Raw genomic sequence first — 18,394 nt, 5'->3', positions numbered from 1 at the left:
GTGGGTGTATGCAGTGGAGTGTGTGTATATGCAGTGGAGTGTGTGTATATGCAGAGGAGTGTGTGTATATGCAGAGGAGTGTGTGTATGCAGAGGAGTGTGTGTATATGCAGTGGAGTGTGTGTATATGCAGTGGAGTGTGGGTGTATGCAGTGGAGTGTGTGTGTATGCAGTGGAGTGTGTGTGTATGCAGTGGAGTGTGTGTATATGCAGTGGAGTGTGTGTATATGCAGTGGAGTGTGTGTATGCAGTGGAGTGTGTGTATATGCAGTGGAGTGTGTGTATATGCAGTGGAGTGTGTGTATATGCAGTGGAGTGTGTGTATATGCAGTAGTGGAGTGTGTGTATATGCAGTAGTGGAGTGTGTGTATATGCAGTGGAGTGTGTGTATATGCAGTGGAGTGTGTGTATATGCAGTGGAGTGTGTGTATATGCAGTGGAGTGTGTGTATATGCAGTGGAGGAGTGTGTGTATATGCAGTGGAGGAGTGTGTGTATATGCAGTGGAGTGTGTGTATATGCAGTGGAGTGTGTGTATATGCAGTGGAGTGTGTGTATATGCAGTGGAGTGTGTGCATATGCAGTGGAGTGTGTGCATATGCAGTGGAGTGTGTGTATATGCAGTGGAGGAGTGTGTGTATATGCAGTGGAGTGTGTGTATATGCAGTGGAGTGTGTGTATATGCAGTGGAGGAGTGTGTATATGCAGTGGAGTGTGTGTATATGCAGTGGAGTGTGTGTATATGCAGTGGAGGAGTGTGTGTATATGCAGTGGAGTGTGTGTACATGCAGTAGAGGAGTGTGTGTATATGCAGTGGAGTGTGTGTATATGCAGTGGAGTGTGTGTATATGCAGTGGAGTGTGTGTATATGCAGCGCCAGGAAGTCTCAACGGCAACAGGCCTTGGAAACTTCGAGAAGAGTAACATTACTTTGTGACCATAGTCTGCGTGTGAAATAAGACATCCTAACCATGTGATCACTGACACTCAAGAACACCTCATGAGGTCAGCATTATTTTCTCGTCTTACAGATGATGACCAACAAGGCTCAGAGGAGCTGAGGGACTGGGTTTCAAATCAAGAGCCACTTGGCGACCAAAACTAAGCTGCCTTCCTCAGCTCTGACTGTTGCAGCCCTTCCCTAAAACTGATGACAGATTCTAAAGCTCTTAAGCCTGCACCAGCTCTGGTTAGAGGAGCTAGAACAGGGTCAACCTTTAAAACAATTTCCAGGAATTAATGAGCATGGTGCTCTTACTTCTTTAAAAACATTGTTTTTAATTAGATTACTGGCTGTGTTGGGTCTTTGTTGCTGCGCGTGGGCTTTCTCTAGTGGCAGCGAGCGGGCTTCTCACCGTGGCGGCTTCTTTTGCTGTGAAGCACGGGCTCCAGGCACCCAAGTTTCAGTCGTTGTGGCTCACAGGTCCTAGAGCACATGGGCTTAGCTGCCCTGCATGTGGAATCTTCCCGGGCCAGGGATCAAATTTGAGTCCCCTCACATGTACACCCGTGGCTGATTCATGTCCATGTACAGCAAAAACCACCACAATATTGTCAAGTAATTAGCCTCCAATTAAAATAACTAAATTAATTTAAAAATAAATCTGAGTCCCCTGCACTGGCAGGTAGACTCTTATCCATATCCACCAGGGAAGTCCTGGTGCTTTCACGTCTACCTAAACAAAGGCAGATGTCATTACACATGCCAAAGTAAGCTCTCCTGGCAGTCCAGTGGTTAGGACCCCACGCGTCCACTGCAGCGGTCTGGGTTTGATGCCTGGTCAGGGGATTAAGATCCTACAAGCTGTGTGGTGCGGCCAAAAAACAAACAAACAAAACAAAGTAAGCTCTTCCACTCACCAGGAAGGGAAGGTAGGCCCGGGGAATTCTGCATCTTCTTCAAGCTCTCCAACAGTGGGTTAGCGCTAGGGGCTTGGAGGGAGGTTGGGGGTGAAGCAGTCCCAGCGGCAGGCAGGGTAAAAGTGAAGGAAGACTGACTGGCAGGTGGGGCCTCACTGACAGAGGCTGAGGCAGCATCTAGGGAAGAAAGAAAAGATGACATTGTTTGGGAATTCTTTCCAGTTGCATATCACGGAGCACAGGGAGTTCGGGGCCTCAGTACAACTCACAAAGGTTTCCCTTCAATGCTCACCGTTCTCCAGATTCCACTGAGGGCCCAAATGGATTTCCCACATGAGGAAGACCAAAATAAAACTCCAGAGGAGTTTGAAACTGGAGTGTGAAACTCATCTATATTCCTTACCAGTTTTATCCTCTAAGACGTTGTTAAACCATTGTAACGAAGCTTTCTTTTCCAAGTCCAAGTCCTCAGCAGTGATCGAATAACCAAGCTGGGGAGGTGGAGGCTACCAAAGAGAAAAAGAAGTTGTCCATCAGGAGAAACTGGAAGAATCCTGTATCTACCCTTCCTAAGACAGAGCTAAGCTGGGGTGGGCAGAAGTAGAGGGACAGGACCATACCAAGGTCAGCTGGTCTCCTCGCCTGGAGGGCAGCAGCTGAACCTTCCGCTTACGCTGGCCGGAGCTGCCAGGTGTTGATGGGGAATTCCACAAGTTCTGTTTCTTCCATGTGGTTGGATCTGCAACTAAAGAAAGAAAGATTTAATTTTCTTTTTTCTCTCTGCCAGAAATGGACAGGTTATCTATCTCCTGTTTTTAACACTGAATTTTCACTGGGTATCTCTGAAAGATTCTATTTTCCATGATTTGGGCTCTTGGATGGTGTCTGCAAGATTATTTCTAATAGTCAAGAGGATATAAAAGGAGAATTGCTCCAAATTGAAGTATACAACTACTTCTGTTATTCAGTCATGTCCAACTCTTTGCGACCCTATGGACTGTAGCCTGCCAGGGTCTTCTGTCCATGGGATTTTTCAGGCAAGAATACTGGTGTGAGTTGCCATTTCCTTCTCCAGGAGATCTTCCCTACCCATGGATTGAACCTATGTCTCCTTTACTGGCAGGTAGATTCTTTACCACTGAGCCATCAGGGAAGCCCACAAAACTGCTTACTGGACAATAGTCACCTGGACTGGTCACAGATAGCTCAACCTAAGCTTATCCACAGCCTACTGTTATCACATAGTATACTGTATTTCTCTGAGTCACCTTTCTCCCTTACCTGACTATAAACCTCTGAAAGACAAGAAACCTCTATCTCTGTACCCACCAGGCCCTTCACAAAGCAATGCTCAACACTGCCACCACCGACAGCTGCCCTAGTACACTCATCAACTTACCCTTTTCTCCCTGGGACTCCTTGTCTGTTACCAATGGAGTTGAAGAACTAGAATGATGAGAAAGCTCCTCTTCTCTGTAGGAGGAAAAGGCAGAATTAAGTTTAGAAAGATTTGCTGACAGAAAGTACTGGATAACTTCCTGTACCTGCTTGCCTACCAACTGGTCTATAACCACCATGATGTAGGACCTCACTATGCCAGGACAAAAAAAATAGAAGTCAAAAGAAAATCCCAATAGAAATGAATGGAGGCAGTTTACGGAAGCCATGGAGAAAGCTCTGTCTTAAAACAACTACACATCAATACTTTTCAAAACCTTACTTATAGCCCACCAAGTTCCTAAAAGTTCTAGTTACAGGTCTGATCCCTACATCTGACCGCAGGTACCCAGAGGGTCAGCTGGAGTCCAGAGCGTGAAGTCTGCTGCCCACTGACATCATTCGCTCTGTCTGCTCTGTTCTGTACGGTCGCTACTCCTGCACCCCCATCACTCATGCTACAGTGCAGGGGAGAGAGCCAGAGGCCTCTTGTTGGGACAAAAGAACGGTAAGAGATGAGAGCGACTCAGGTGGGAAGTTCACTGTCCTCTACATGCTGATTTCTTTGGTCCTCCAAATTAGAGCTGAGGCAAACCCAAGAGCCAAGTAAATGTCCCTCCTTTCCTGCCCCTCTCATTAATCCATGCAGCAAATAATAATGGATTTAGTTCAGTTCAGTCGCTCAGTCGTGTCCAATTCTTTGCAACCCCATGGACTGCAGCACGCCACGCCTCCCTGTCCATCAGCAACTCCCGGAGTTTACTCAAACTCATGTCCATCGAGTCGGTGACGCCATCCAACCATCTCATCCTCTGTCATCCCCTTCTCCTCCTGCCCTCAATCTTTCCCAGCATCAGGGTCTTTTCCAGTGAGTCAACTCTTCGCATGAGGTGGCTAAAGTATTGGAGTTTCAGCTTCAACAGCAGTCCTTCTAATGAACACCCAGGACTGATCTCCTTTAGGATGGACTGGTTGGATCTCCTTGCAGTCCAAGGGACTCTCAAGAGTCTTCTCCAACACCACAGTTCAAAAGCATCAATTCTTCGACATTCACCTTTCTTTACAGTCCAACTCTCACCTGCACACATGACTACTGGAAAAACCCTAGCCTTGACCAGACGGACCTGATCACCTTACCTCACTTTCTTTGCTGGCCTCTCTGGAGTCTGGGAGCGCGATGAGGCTGGGCTGGAGAACGGGGATGCACTGGGACCACTCCTCTTCCACAGCTGAAAGTCAAAGACAAGTGAGACTGACCCTAGGTGATAGTTATCATCTGATCTTTGATCAAGTTCTGTTCATCACTGCATATAACATCTCCTTTTAAGTAACTAAGAAAAAGTCTGAAGAACTAATGGAATGCTAATAAAAGTAGAAGGAAGAATGTACTTTTGGCATATGTTAAAAAAGAGGATGTCACAATCAGTTAACAGTTTAGAGCTAAGACGTACATGTAAGTTTGCTCCATATTATCTATGGAAATGATAAAAGTCAATTAAGAAACTGTTCCAATGAAGATAACCCAGTAAGTAACTAATTTAGTTTTGGTCTCATTAAGTTTTCAGTTTTACTTCATTAACTTTATTTTTAAAAATATATTATCCTGACATTTCTGACTTTTGGAACATCAGTGGTATTTACCGTTATATGGTAATTATCCATACATCTGTCTCCTCACCAAGTGGAGTTCCTCAAAGATAGTCTGGGGACTTCCCTCGTGGTCCAGTGATTAAGAATATGCCTTGCAATGCAAGGAACACCAGTTCGATCCCTGGTCCATGAAGATCCCGCATGCTGTGAAGCAACCAAGCCTGTGTACCACAACTACTGAGCCCATGTGTTGCAATTACTGAAGCCTATGTGCCTTAGAGCCTGTGCTCCACAACAAGAGAAGCCACTGCAATGAGAAGCAATGAAGAGTAGCCCCTGCTCACTGCAACTAGAGAAAGCCCACAAACAACAAAGACCCACCATGGCCAAAAAGTATAATAAATTCCACCAAGTACGCAGTAAAAAATTTCCTTCCTATCTCAACAGTTATTACCAGTTTCTAATATATCCTGTCAAAATTATTCTATACACATCAAAAGATGAAAGAAATCACAGGATGAATAGAGGACACTATACACAGCTCTGCACTATGCATTTTTTAAAAATATATTTTGAGATCATTCATATCAGTACCTATTAAAGCTGCCTTATTCTTTAAATTATTCAACCAGTCCCCTAAAAAGGGATGCTTACACTGCTTCCAAGCTTCCACTATTAAAACAATGGTACAATCAACATCCTCGTGTATGTCTTTGACTATATGTGTAGGGTTAATTCCTAACAGTAAACCTGCTGGATCAAAGGGCATGTGCATCTCACTGTTGATAACACTGCCACCCCACCCTGTAGGGAATTGTACCAACTGATGTTCCCAACCAGCAATGCACGAGAAGCCCATTTTTCTTGTACTTTTTTTGGCCACGCCACAAGGCTTGCTGGATCTTAGTTGCCCTCCCAGGGATCAAACTGGGGCCTCAGCAGTGAAAACACCGAGTCCTAACCATTGGACAACCAAGGAAATCCCCATTTTGCAACCTGCTAAACCTTCTAAAACAGATTAGAGTGGCCACACCCACTGACTGATATTAACATCAAAAAGGAAGCAACCAGACTTCATCTATTTCTGAGAAGATGCAATCCAAAGTATGTGTGTGTGTATGTGGTTAGTCACTCAGTCATCTCTGACTCTTTGTGACCCCCCATGGACTGTAGCCCACCAGGCTCCTCTTTTCATGGGATTTTCCAGGCAAGAATACTGGAGTAGGTTGCCATTTCCTCCTCCAGAGGATCTTCCTGACCCAGGGACTGAACCCACATCTCTGGGGTATCCTGCATTGACAGCCACCTGGGAAGCCCTAACCCAAAGTACACAGTACCAAAAAAAAATCAAAGTACACAGTACCACCCGTGCAATATTCTGCCAAATTAACTGAACTTAAATATAATCAAGCCTCGGAAAACAGGGGATAGAGTACAAGTTAAAATGACACCGTGATGATGCAAACTTAATCCAAAATATGGGAAATCCTACAGAACAAAATCATCTACTTTTTTCAAAAGCACGAAAAAAAAGAGTAGTAACAGTAGTAGTATAGATTTAAAAAGCCTAAGAGAAATATGAACCAAATGTCATGAATTGATTTTTGGTCCCTGATTCAAACAATGTAACTGCAATAAGAGAGCTTACGGTAATAAGTGCAATTTAAATACGGAGTGATATTAGATAATATTAAACAGTTATTATAAATTATTTAAGAGAAATAATGGTATTGTACTTATTAATGTGAAAAAAAAAAATCTAAAAATATACTGAAGGACCTATAGCTGAACTGACATGTTTGCAGTTTATTTTTTCTCGCTTATTTTTAAATTTTTCTTCATTTTTATTTATTTATTTTTGGCTGTGCTGGGTCTTTGCTGCTATGCAAGGACTTTCTGTTGTTGCAGTGCACAAGCTTCTCCTTGTGGTGGCTTCTCTAGCTGTGGCGCGTGGGCTCAGAAGCTGCAGTGCATGTACTTAGTTGCCTTGCAGCATGTGGAATCTTCCTGAACCAGGGATTGAACCCATGTCCCCTGCATTGGCAGGCAAATTCTTAACCACTGGACTATCAGGGAAGTCCTCAATTTATTTTAAAACATAAGAGCAAAACAAATGGGGGGCAGAGGTTGATGGAACACGATTGACAAAATGCTGTTAACTATTAAAGCTACATGGAGGTCCATCATGGCATTTTCTTTCTGTATACATTTGAAATCTGACATAAGATTTTTAAAATAGGGATAATGAGTGTATACTTAATATGTCTGCTGTCATGATTAAATGAGGAAATGAATGTAAAATGCTTGGTTAGTACAGGGCCTAGCCCAGAGAAAGTGCTCAAGGCAAAGGTTGTTATTATCCTTTTAGCCTTACTACAACTGCTTTGGCTTAGGCCTTCATCTTTCATTTATATTACTCTAAGAGCCTTCTAGATTAACTTAACTCAAAAATTTTTCTCCCCTCAAAAATCTTCCTCCACACAAGCTTTATTTTCACTTAGCTCCTATACATTATTAAACAGGCACTGTAATGGGTACTTTTCAAACACTGTCTTCAGTCTTTACAATAATCCTTCAGAAATGAGAAATAGAGTTTAAGTGATTAACCCAAAGCCCCAGAGCTACTAAGTGTCAGAGCCAAGACTGGAACCCACATCTGTATGTGTGTGTGGTAGCAAAACTTGCTCTGTTCCCTAGGCTATATATACTACATTCTCTTTCTTAAAAAAAGAGAATGACAACATTTAAAAAATTTCATTAAATTCTCAATGCCTAGAGGATAAATTTCTTTTATCAATGCAATCTGGACTACCTGATCTACCTGTTGATAAAATCAATATCATCCATTGAATTATGCGCCTCTTGCCCATTTACCTGCAGTAATGGCTCTGTCTCGTATCAGGTTTCCACACGACTGTTCTACTTGTGGAGCTTTCTATTCTGCTCCACTGGTCCGCAGTTATCACTCAAGGGTTTGTATCTGTTAGCGATAATACCACTATCTGACGGTAGAAGGTGGGAGTGAACACTGGCTGATGGATGAATTCGTGCTCCCACAGCACAAGATGAATGTACCTGAGACAGTCCTCGCGTGGAGCTGTAGGAACTGGTGATGGCGTTGCGGCCGGAGCTGGGGATGCCGCCTGTGTGTGTGCTGCTTGTCAAGGAGCTCACAGAAGAGGTGCGGGATCTCTTATTCAGGTGATCATCTGAGTTCTGTGAAGTAAGACCCCTCTTCAGAGACCCAGGCCTAATAAGAAGGGGAGAAGAGAGTTAGATGCATTATTAAAGACATTCTTTAAGGTTTTGTCCATGGACACAAAATCTTTCTTTAAAAAAAAAAAAAATGCTCTTAATTTTATTATTAACAATTTGGCTAAATATATCTGACAGTCAGGAAGAGAAAGTCAAATATGTTAAAAATCAAATGTGTGAGTCCACTGACTAACATTCTAGAAGATGCACACTAATCTATAGTGACAGAAAACAAATCAGTGGACACCTGGAGATCGGGGAAAGCTGAAAGGAGGTATTACTAAGGGACACAGGAAAATTTTTGGAAATGACAATATGCTCATTATCTTGACTGTTGTGATGGTTTCACAGCTGTATGCATGTCACAACTTATCAAACTGTATACTTTAAACAGGCAGCTTGTTATTTGCCAATTATACCCTGATAAAACTGCTTAAAAAAAAATCAGAGTTAAGAGGAATGAACTATCTTTTCTAAACTTCCAACTAAACAGAAATTTCCTATACCTCTTTCCTATAGAAGAGTCATTCAATCTGTTATGATACTCAACCACAGACCAGTTTATTCTTATACTGGATGAAAATGCTTTTCCTTCTAACTTGGATACACTCACCAATGGATACTACTTGGAGTTGTGCTGAGCAAGTTGTTTTTCTTCTTTGACCTGACAGTCCTTCCATTTTTCGGAGGGAAGTTAAAGTGAAAGTGAAGTTGCTCAGTCATGTCCAACTCTTTGCGACCCCATGGACTATAGCCTATCAGGTTCCATGGGATTTTCCAGGCAAGAGTACTGGAGAGGGTTGCCATTTCCTTCTCCAGATCTTCCCAACCCAGGGATTGAACCCGGGTCTCCCACACTGTAGGCAGACGCTTTACCGTCTGAGCCACCAATATCCAAATCTCCTTATTCTCCTTGAGATTTTTCATCTCTGGGCTAGTATTTATACACCTTCAAACTTCTTCGCCTACCACCACCCCATAAGATTGTGCTGTACATCCTCTCTTACAGTGTAGTACACTAAACCAAACACACTCCACTGACAATCCGAGCACAAGTTAGAGAACCTGGACTACCACTAACCAGCCTCATGTCAGTTTCTGTTCTTCTATCAGCACAGACTAGGAGCACATTAGCTTTGTTGGGCAGCCATACTATACTACTAGCTCAAATTAAGCGGATCAATTCCTCCTCAAATGTATTTAAACTCAAATGTAGAAATGTAATATTTTATCTTCAATTTCATATCATCGCATTTTATTCATTGCACCAACCTTGTGAGCTTCTGTTCATACACCTGGTTATTAAATATATTTATAAACCCTCTTAGCGTTAGTGTATTTTATCCATATTAGTGAAAAACCAATAACAGGAATCAGAAGATAATAAGTGTGGCAAGCTACTCAAAACGTTCCTCTCTGATTTCAAAGATGTGAACCTGAACTAATAAAGCAATACAAAAGCAAAGAAGAAAGTCAATGGAACAATTAACTCTGATAAAGCCCCTTTTCCAAACAGTATACATCTCATCCACGGACTGTCACTTACTTAGGCACAAAAGAAGCAGGGACTCCATTGGCCACCAGGGGCTCAAACGCTGAATGTCCACTCCCGCTGCTACCACGGCGCCTACGACAAATCAAAACACTCTCAATTCAATGAAATTACTTCTCCCCCGGCCCCAAATCATATTCCCATATTCTTGGGACTTTATACTATTTCTATGGAGCATAGGTTCGCTGCCAGACAAGATGAGGGATGCTTCAAACACAAAGATTCCAAAAGTTAAATTTATCCTAAGATTTAGGGCAGTAAGGAAAGTATGAAAATATGTCAAGACCTTTTGAACAATGAAGTTGTTTCAATTATTTGCTAATTTCTCACCGAAGTATCAGAATCACAAATTTACCATCCTACCATACCCAAATTAAAAACAAAAACAACACTTTAGGGGTCAACCCACACTCCTATGGTGCTCTACAGGTTAATATGGCAAGTCTGTTAAGGAAAAACTTGACCTATCACATAGAAGGGCCTATGCATGGTGCACATAATTATCGCTTATTTCTATCATGGGAAAGATAATATAGAATCCTCAGGCATAGGCTCACTAGGGTCAAGAAAAATTACCACCCTGGAGAACATGAGAGACCTAGATGAACCATAAAGTTATTTCTTCTACCTCCACACCTCCTCACCCCCTGTCACTCCTGCTTAGCTAGTTGACATTAGGTCAAACTGCTCACGTGCCAATCATATTTATCTCTAGTCATCATTACCTAATCTATGACATAAATACACTTGCATTAATATTTCCCTACTCAATTTTGTCATCTGAAGTATCAAAGTTGACCAATTTTTACCCTGTAGGATATGAACAATCTTGTCTAGGTAATGGGGTCAATGATTTTTAAGTGTGAGGCTGCTGTCTCCTCAGAGAACACTTCTTTGACCACCGTATATAAAGAAGCCCCCTTCTCATTACCCTCTGTTATATTACTGTTTATCTCTGTATGCTTATAATCTATGATTACTTTGTTTATTTTTATTATCCTTTTTCTCTGGTCTCTCTCAAACCCATGAGGACTCTGTCTTGTTCAAAGCTATATCCACTGTACCTGGAATAGGCTCTGACATATAGTGGGTGCTCCATTTACTGAACTAAAAAAATGACTGGAATCCTTCACTGACTCCTCGCAAAGCCTGTTAAAGCCTTAATAGACTGTTTACTGCATTGTCTGTACAGAAAAGCAAATAATGAAAGTGGTTTTAGTCTCATTACTGACAAATCTACCATACTCTAGTCCTCACTTCTGTTTGCCAAGCATTCTCCTCAGCACAATTACAACACTGAAATCGGTGGTTAGCCAAATAATTAAACGCCAGGAGACTGTGAGGGGAAGACTTCAAGCCTGCTCTCTCAAAAATAAAATTTAACTGGTCTGTATCAAAAGTACAAGGTTAACCTGGCTAATAGTTGCTGGCTTATCTCTAGTACTTACGGAAAAAGCAAACTACAAAATTTATCTAACATGTGTCTCAGAAAATGAACAGCACTAATTTAAGACCTTATTATCAACCACTTCTATGAAAACCAAAGAAGGGAATCTACTAAGGGTCACAAACTGGAGCTGACCTGTGTATCTTTAGAGAGTGACCCTATATTTCAACAAAACCCGGGAGCCCATGGGAGAAGCCTGTTAATTCCTCTGTTGGTCCTATTACCTTCTTTTATTTTCCTGGCCATCAGCAAATATTTTGTCTTCCTCCTCCACTGTCCTTTTCTTCCTCTCTTTGAGGGCATTCAGTACAGTCTCCTTTGCACATGGATCTGGGGCACTAGTTGATGGTGAAGACAGGGTTGAGTTGATAATCTGCTCTGGTCTGCAATGAAAGACAAGATTCCAGCATCAAGGTATTCTAATTACCAAGCCACATAAAACCGACTTCAGTCACTGGACGTCAGAAGCTAACCAGCAAGCAAAAGTATAATTTTATACACTCACAGAAATCACCCTAGACAATCAAAGCTACTAAGGCAAACGAAACCAAAAGATGGTTCAATTACTAGAATCTGGGATTTCTCATTCAAATAAGCAGCTATTTCTTTTTCTGCTTTGTCAGAGAAATAACCAAAAAAGAATAAAGGAAATACAAACATTCAACAATACTCACATTGGAGAACGAGTCAGTTTGCTATCTGGAGGCGCGATCCTCACTGTCACTGGGCTGCACACCATTTTGGAATTACGAGCAGACAGCACGGTCTTCTTGTGACAACCATTCCAGCATACTGTGGGAAGTACCCCCAGCAAGGAATACTGGGCCTGCTGGATCGGATATCGCCTTCGAGGTGTTATTACAAACCGATGTGATAAAGTCCCACAGTCCCTGTGAAGAATGGGAGATACCGAAGAAGCTTGAAAAACGTCATAAAATTTAAATGATCAAAGAACCACGTGAGTTCAGATAGTTTTCAGATGCTCTCAACTTCTTTTTAGGCAACACAGAACACACAGTATGTTTATGGCAACTTTCCCTCATTTCATCGAAGTGCAGAAAGTGACAGCTGCGCAACAGCTGTCCCTACAATGGACTTCCAACAATTTGAGAGGGAAATTGAAAACCTTGCCCACACAAGCAAATTACAATGGAAGAAAAGTGTGGGACAGGATATGCAGGGAAGAACTTTTCAAGATGCTTCAAACTTTTATGTGAGGTCATCAGTGATGTACACTCAAACATTTTAAACACCTAAATGTTGATCTTCTCAACTAAATGTACTTGTTATGAATCTAGTATTTTCATCAAATTTTTGTATTCTCCTGGATCATCTTTATCAAGTTTTACTAATCAAAGAGATGTTTCCTGGGAACACCTCTTTGAGCTTGGCTAATCACAGAGTTTCAGTTAGTGGTCCAAAGTGGGGGGGCGGGGGAGGGTGGAGATGGATCTAAGAAATCATTTTAAACTACACTTGAAAGATAAATATATTTTCAGAAGAAACAGGGATAGTCAGTGGTTTATCAAGTATTCTGCTAAATCTATACTGCATGAAAATTCAGATGGTTTTAATAACTGGAAGGAAGGGAACCGCTGTGGCATTACATCTCATTCCAAAGGGTAAAGGCGGACAGGAGTCGGTAGACACCCACCAGGGTGATTAAGAGGACAAAACGACACAGAATCCACTTTGGACTTAATGAAAAAGAAAATTGGATTTAAAAGTCAAGTCCTCAACTCAAAGCCAGGCGACAGAGGAGAGGCTGTGGGGAAGATCAGGGTTATCTTACCGGTAGGAAGGCTTCCTGGAGGGTCGGAGAAGAGAAGTGGGGAGGGAGGGGTGAACCTGAATACGCTGGGGATGCGCCGACTGAGCCGGCGACGCGGTGCGGACGGGAGGGCGGCGGCCCGGCCGCTCCCGCAGGTCCCTGGCCTCCGGGGCGGGGTCAGGCTGCGGGGGGCCGGGCTTGCCCAGGTAACTGCCCATGAGGAGCAGTTCAGCGGGGTCGGGTCCTTCGAGCGGGCTCCGCGGCTCTAGGAGATTTCCGTTTGCTGCCGATTTGGCAGGAGGCGAGGCGAGCAGTGTTCGCTTACGCCGCGCGTTACAAACGAGCGAGGAGAGGGCGCGCGAACCTCGGGGCTCGCGGCTCAGTCCCCACCAGGCCGCAGTAGCCCCCACAGCCAGCCAGGCCAGCGCAGCCGCCGCCGGCACCAGGTACAGCACGAGGCCGAGCAGCGACAGGCCGAGAAGCGTTGCCCCGGCCGGCCTGCCACAGCCCCAGCCGCGGCCCTCCCTGACACTCGCTATCGGCCGCCTTCTGTCGCCTCCAGCCGCCGCAGCCGCCGGAGACATCGCGGCTCCGCGCCGCGGAGAAGACTTAAATATCCCAGCGTCCACCGCGCCGCGCGCCGCGTCGCCGCGCGCCGACTTCGTCACTGCGCACGCGACGCGGACGCGCGACTGCGACGGGAAACCTTACTGCCTGGCAATGCGTTAGACCCGACCCGTTTCAGAAAACGCCGCCTGGCGAAACAGCGACTTCTGATTCTTGACGTTTCCCGCCTGTCCGCACAGCACCCAGCCAGAGATGAGCCTTTTGGAAGAATCGCGTTAAGAATAAAAACGCTGGGAAACGACTACTCACGTGATGTTTATTTCCTAGAAGGTTAAACACCTTAGAAGAGATTATCAGGCACTTTTCACAACTGCTACCTGAGGTTGAGAGTTTTTTCAGTTACTCTGTTTTCTGCCAAAGTATAAACTGCTAAAGGGAGTTGACTTTAACAGCAATAAGAACAAGCAAGGCCAACACTAACCATCCTCCTTAAAGGTGGATCTAGTTCACTTTCACTTTTCCCTTTCATGCACTGAAGAAGGAAATGGCAACCCACTCCAGTATTCTTGCCTGGAGAATCCCAGGGACGGCGGAGCCTGGTGGGCTGCCGTCTATGGGGTCGCACAGAGTCGGACACGAGTGAAGCGACTTAGCAGCAGCAGTACCAATAAAAGGGCTTCCCTGACGGCTCAGTGGTAAAGAATCCGCCTGCAGTGCAAGAAACGAGGGTTCTATCCCTGGGTCAGGAAGATTCCCTGGAGGAGGAAATGGCAACCCACTCTAGTATTCTTGCCTGGAAAATCCCATGGACAGAGGAGTCTGGCAGGCTACAGTCCATGGGGTTGCAAAGAGTCGGACACAACTAAGCAAGCACGCAGTGCTAATAAATTCTCGATTAAACAGGCTAATAATCTAATACACTGCAGATCAGACCTGAAGCTGCAATATGAGTTTGCGTTTCTGCAGTACACATTTATAAATGGGGGCAAAATTAAAGTATTAGTCGCTCAGTTGTGTCGAACTCTCTGGGAGTCCATGGACCGAAGCCCACCAGCCTCCTCAGTCCATGGGTATCCTGCATTGCAGGCAGATTCTTTACCATCTGAGCCACCAGGGAAGCCCCATAAATTGGGGCAATTACCTACCAAATTTCCCATCCTCCTCAGAACCGGGTAGATTTTTAGGATTTGTGATCAATTTACCTGTGTTAAATTTGGTGGCCTGAGAAAGTGGATTAGTGTTTGTCGAGTATTGGGTCAGGGGATGGAGAGTGACTGTTAAAGGGTAGAGTTTCCTTTTGGGGGTGACAAAGATGTTTAAAAATTAGATGACAGTGATGTTGCACAGCCCTGTGAATTGTATGGTATTTAAATTATATCTTAATAGAACTGTTTAAAAAAAACTTGGTGGTCTGCCAATTCAGGCTTTGGCCTAGCTCAGCTTCCTCAGCCATTCATTCATTGATTTATTCCTTCTATTACTGATATACATTAAAGAGATTAATGGGGGGAAACACAGGGTCTATTATCTTTAGAAGCCCCCAGTTTAGTATGGAAGAAAAATGTATAAATAGAAAGTTACGATTCATTGTGATAACTGTGATAACAGGCATAAAAAGGGAAGGAATGATAAAGGGGAAGATGGGTTGGGAGATGCTACTTGAGCTGAGAGAACTGGCTTAAAGCAGGTTCAAGAAGGATGAAGAAGTGTTTTGCAGAAGCACAGAGATGGAAAGCAGTATGACATAAGAGTCTGCGAACAGTTTGTTATGGCTGGAGATTACGCTGTTTAGGGCAACAGGGAGGCTGGAAAGACTGGAGGGGCTCAAAAAGAGGCCTCTGGAGCAACATGGAGACATGAGAAAAGCAAGCAGTTCTCTTCCCCAGCCCATAGCCAGTGCAATTCTGTTTCTATCTGTTTAATATACTGTGATTCCATAAAAAACTTCATTTGAAAAGGAAAGAGTGTGGGCTGTGTTACTTAAGAAAAAAATCCTGGGAATTCTCTGCAGGTCCAGTGGTTAGGACTCTGTGCTTTCAACGGTCGGGAAACTTAAGATCCCATAAGTTGCAGTGCATAGCCAAAATAAGAAAAGAGAAAAAAAAGCTCAATAGTATTAGTATAAGTGGAATAGTGGGACAAAAACCAAGCTGCAGTGGGTTAAACAGTGAATGGAAAATGAGGAAATAGAAGCAGTGGATACAGACTTCCCATTCAAGAAACTTCAATAATAAGGGAAGAAGCAAGATGGATTTATTAATAGCTCAGCAAGGGTCTTTTAAATAATCATGTATTAGTGGTGTTCCAGAGAGGTAAAAGTCATCAGTAGTGTACAGATGCCACAAGACTAAGATTTCTTAGGAATTAATATAAATAAAGAGGTTCAAGACCCGAGCACTGGGCACCCCAGTGTTAAGAGCTTAAAGAAATGAACACACTCAAAGCACAAATCATTTAGTAAAACATCGATGAATATAACTACATTAAAATTTAATACTTCTATATTAAGCCACTAGGAAAACATGATTCTAACTCATATAACCAAAAAAGGATTAGTAACTAGAATTTATTAGGAATGAATCAGTAACAAAAAGATGACTCAATTGTTTAGAAGGACAGTGATATCAAATGCAATTTACTGAATAGGAAATCCAAATAGCCAATAATAAATATATACATATGTACATGTATATGTGTATATATATGTATGTACATACACACATATATATTTTTAATCTTACTGGTAATTTAAGAAGGGTTTACTGCTGTAACAGGGCTTCCCAGGTGGCACTAGTGGTAAAGAACCCACCTGCCAATGCAGGAGACATAAGAGACGTGGGTTCAATCCCTGGGTCGGGAAGATCCCCTGGAGGAGGGCATGGCAACCCGCCCCAGAATTCTTGCCTGGAAAATCCCCATGGACAGAGGAGCCCGGGGGGCTATAGTCCATAGGGTCCCACAGAGTCAGACACGACTGAAGCAACTTAGCACTCATGCACGCGCATCAGTGAAACATGCTAACATCTGGCGTTCATTTGCACAAGTAGAAAAATGTAACACTTCAACAAGATCAAGTTTTGGCAAGGATGTGGAACAAATGGAATTTGTGTGCTGTATGTGGATATGTAAAACAATATAATTTGGCGAGCAGTTTGGCAATATCACATAAAGCTGAAGAAATAATGTATCTCATGACCCTGCAGTTCCATTTCTGGATACACAGATAGTCACTGCAGCACCATTTGTATAACTGACTATTTGAGTACATCTAAATGTCTAATGTAGACCAACACAAGAACAGATGAATAGTGGTATAATTCATATAACAAAATACTACAAAAACAGCTGGAAATTAACCACCTATCTGACCATGATTAAGTGATACCACAATAGTCCTCCTACCATAGACAACTATACACATGGGCACAATTTTTGAGGCAATTGTTTTCAGACAGGGGACAACAGGAAGCACAAGGCTGATCCCTGAGCAGAAACTCATAGGGTGAGTCCCCCAGATCTAGCTCCTCTACCTGGGGACAGTTTCTCAAGTATTGCAGAGAGCTAGAGTCTAAGCAGGGTAGGGAGAGCCCACTGGGCTCAGGAGGTGGAGGCCAGACTTTGAAACAACTGAAATGGCTGGAAACCATTGGGCAGAGCAAGAAAAAGGAGGGTGCCATGCAGACAGGGAGTTACAGAAGTTTGTGTGTGGGACCCCCACAGATCTATGGCAGAATGCTGGTGTGATGGTTAATTTTATGTCTCAACTTGACTGTACCATGGGGTGCCTGGATGTTTTGTTAAACATCATTTTTCAGTGTGTCTATGGGAGTGTTTCTGGATGAGATGAACACTGAATTGGTAGACTGAGTAAAGAGATTGCTCTCTCCACAGTAGGTGGGCCTCGACCAATCCACCGAAGGTCTGAATAGAACAAAAGGGATGAGAAAGAATTCTCTCTGCCTGTCTTTGAGCTGGGACATCAGTCTTTTCCTGCTTTCAGACTTGGATTTGGACTAGAACTCCAACTACTGGCTCTTCTATTTCTTGGACTGAACTACTCCATCAGCTCTCCTGGGTTTGCAGCTTGCTGACTACAGATCTTGGAATTTCTCAGTTTTCCATAATGATGTGAACCAGTTCCTAATTCTTCCTAGTAATAATAAATGTGTGTGTGTTTATCTCTAGTTTATTGGCTGTGTTTATCTCTAGTTTATTGGCTCTGTTTCTCTGGAGAACCCTGTATAATACAGCCAGGCTGTATATGCAGAGTGAGACAACTCGATGCTTACCAGAAAGCGGGTACTATATGGGGCTAAGACTAGAACAGAGACACCAGAGTTACAGCAGTCCTTGGATAAGAGCATTGACAAGGGAGCTGTGGCCATGCCAAAGTGGAGGCCTCCCGTAAATGCATTTTTAACACCCTTGGCATCCAGTTGAAACAGTAGGAAGGTTTCAGGGAGTCCATTGGGCTGTTTGTCAGTTCCCTGCCTATCTGAGATGGAGGTGATGGAGCTAAGAGTTTACCAAAGCAGTAAAGTTTAAAAGACAGAATACCAGGGACTTCCCAGGTGGTCCAGTGGTTAAGATTCTGTGCTTCCAGTGTAGGGGGCATGGGTTCGATCCATGGTTGGGGAACTAAGATCCCACATGCCAAGTAGCTCAGGGAAAATAATAAAAAGATTACCAGAGAGAAGAGAACTGTAACAGGATCCCAGAGGTCTACAGAGGTTTCTCCTTGAGTATTCAGCACAGTACTCATTAGTATATGTTTATGAGGAGATTACCCAAAGCCAAAGAAAAAGCATTAGAGGAAACAGGATCTGGCACTAAAAAATGGCTAGGAAAGGTATCTGTTTCCCTGGCCAGACTGGGAAAAGCATAATTCATAGGACACTGGGTAGAGTACTCAGGAAG

At 43.4% G+C, this 18,394-nt stretch overlaps 1 protein-coding gene and 1 long non-coding RNA gene across 8 annotated transcripts in view; one reads left to right on the top strand and one right to left on the bottom strand.

The window, feature by feature from the left end:
* Positions 1 to 18,394, bottom strand: part of POM121C (POM121 transmembrane nucleoporin C) — a 36,379-nt gene that overhangs the window by 6,897 nt on the left and 11,088 nt on the right. For 4 of the 7 annotated variants that reach the window (XM_081557858.1, XM_081557860.1, XM_081557859.1 and 1 more), the window contains 9 exons: positions 11,814 to 12,029; positions 11,364 to 11,522; positions 9,687 to 9,767; positions 7,961 to 8,135; positions 4,433 to 4,524; positions 3,258 to 3,331; positions 2,479 to 2,603; positions 2,262 to 2,364; positions 1,859 to 2,035 (listed from right to left, as the gene is read on the bottom strand). In XM_081557858.1, the coding sequence (XP_081413984.1) occupies positions 1,859 to 2,035; positions 2,262 to 2,364; positions 2,479 to 2,603; positions 3,258 to 3,331; positions 4,433 to 4,524; positions 7,961 to 8,135; positions 9,687 to 9,767; positions 11,364 to 11,522; positions 11,814 to 12,029 (1,202 nt within the window). Of the gene's footprint in view, positions 1 to 1,858; positions 2,036 to 2,261; positions 2,365 to 2,478; positions 2,604 to 3,257; positions 3,332 to 4,432; positions 4,525 to 7,960; positions 8,136 to 9,686; positions 9,768 to 11,363; positions 11,523 to 11,813; positions 12,030 to 12,931; positions 13,496 to 18,394 lie in introns of those variants that run through there. The other 3 variants (XM_081557855.1, XM_081557856.1, XM_081557857.1) reach the window with 3 other exon arrangements.
* On the top strand, positions 13,580 to 17,655 carry LOC145532545 (uncharacterized). The gene is made up of 2 exons (XR_014073330.1): positions 13,580 to 13,859; positions 17,369 to 17,655. It is a non-coding gene; the product is annotated as an uncharacterized LOC145532545 (long non-coding RNA).

The sequence above is a fragment of the Giraffa tippelskirchi genome, chromosome 13 (genome assembly GCF_054371585.1).
Source record: "Giraffa tippelskirchi isolate mGirTip1 chromosome 13, T2T-mGirTip1v1.2.pri, whole genome shotgun sequence".
Lineage (NCBI taxonomy): Eukaryota > Metazoa > Chordata > Mammalia > Artiodactyla > Giraffidae > Giraffa > Giraffa tippelskirchi.
This window is presented reverse-complemented; position numbering and strand designations above follow the sequence as displayed.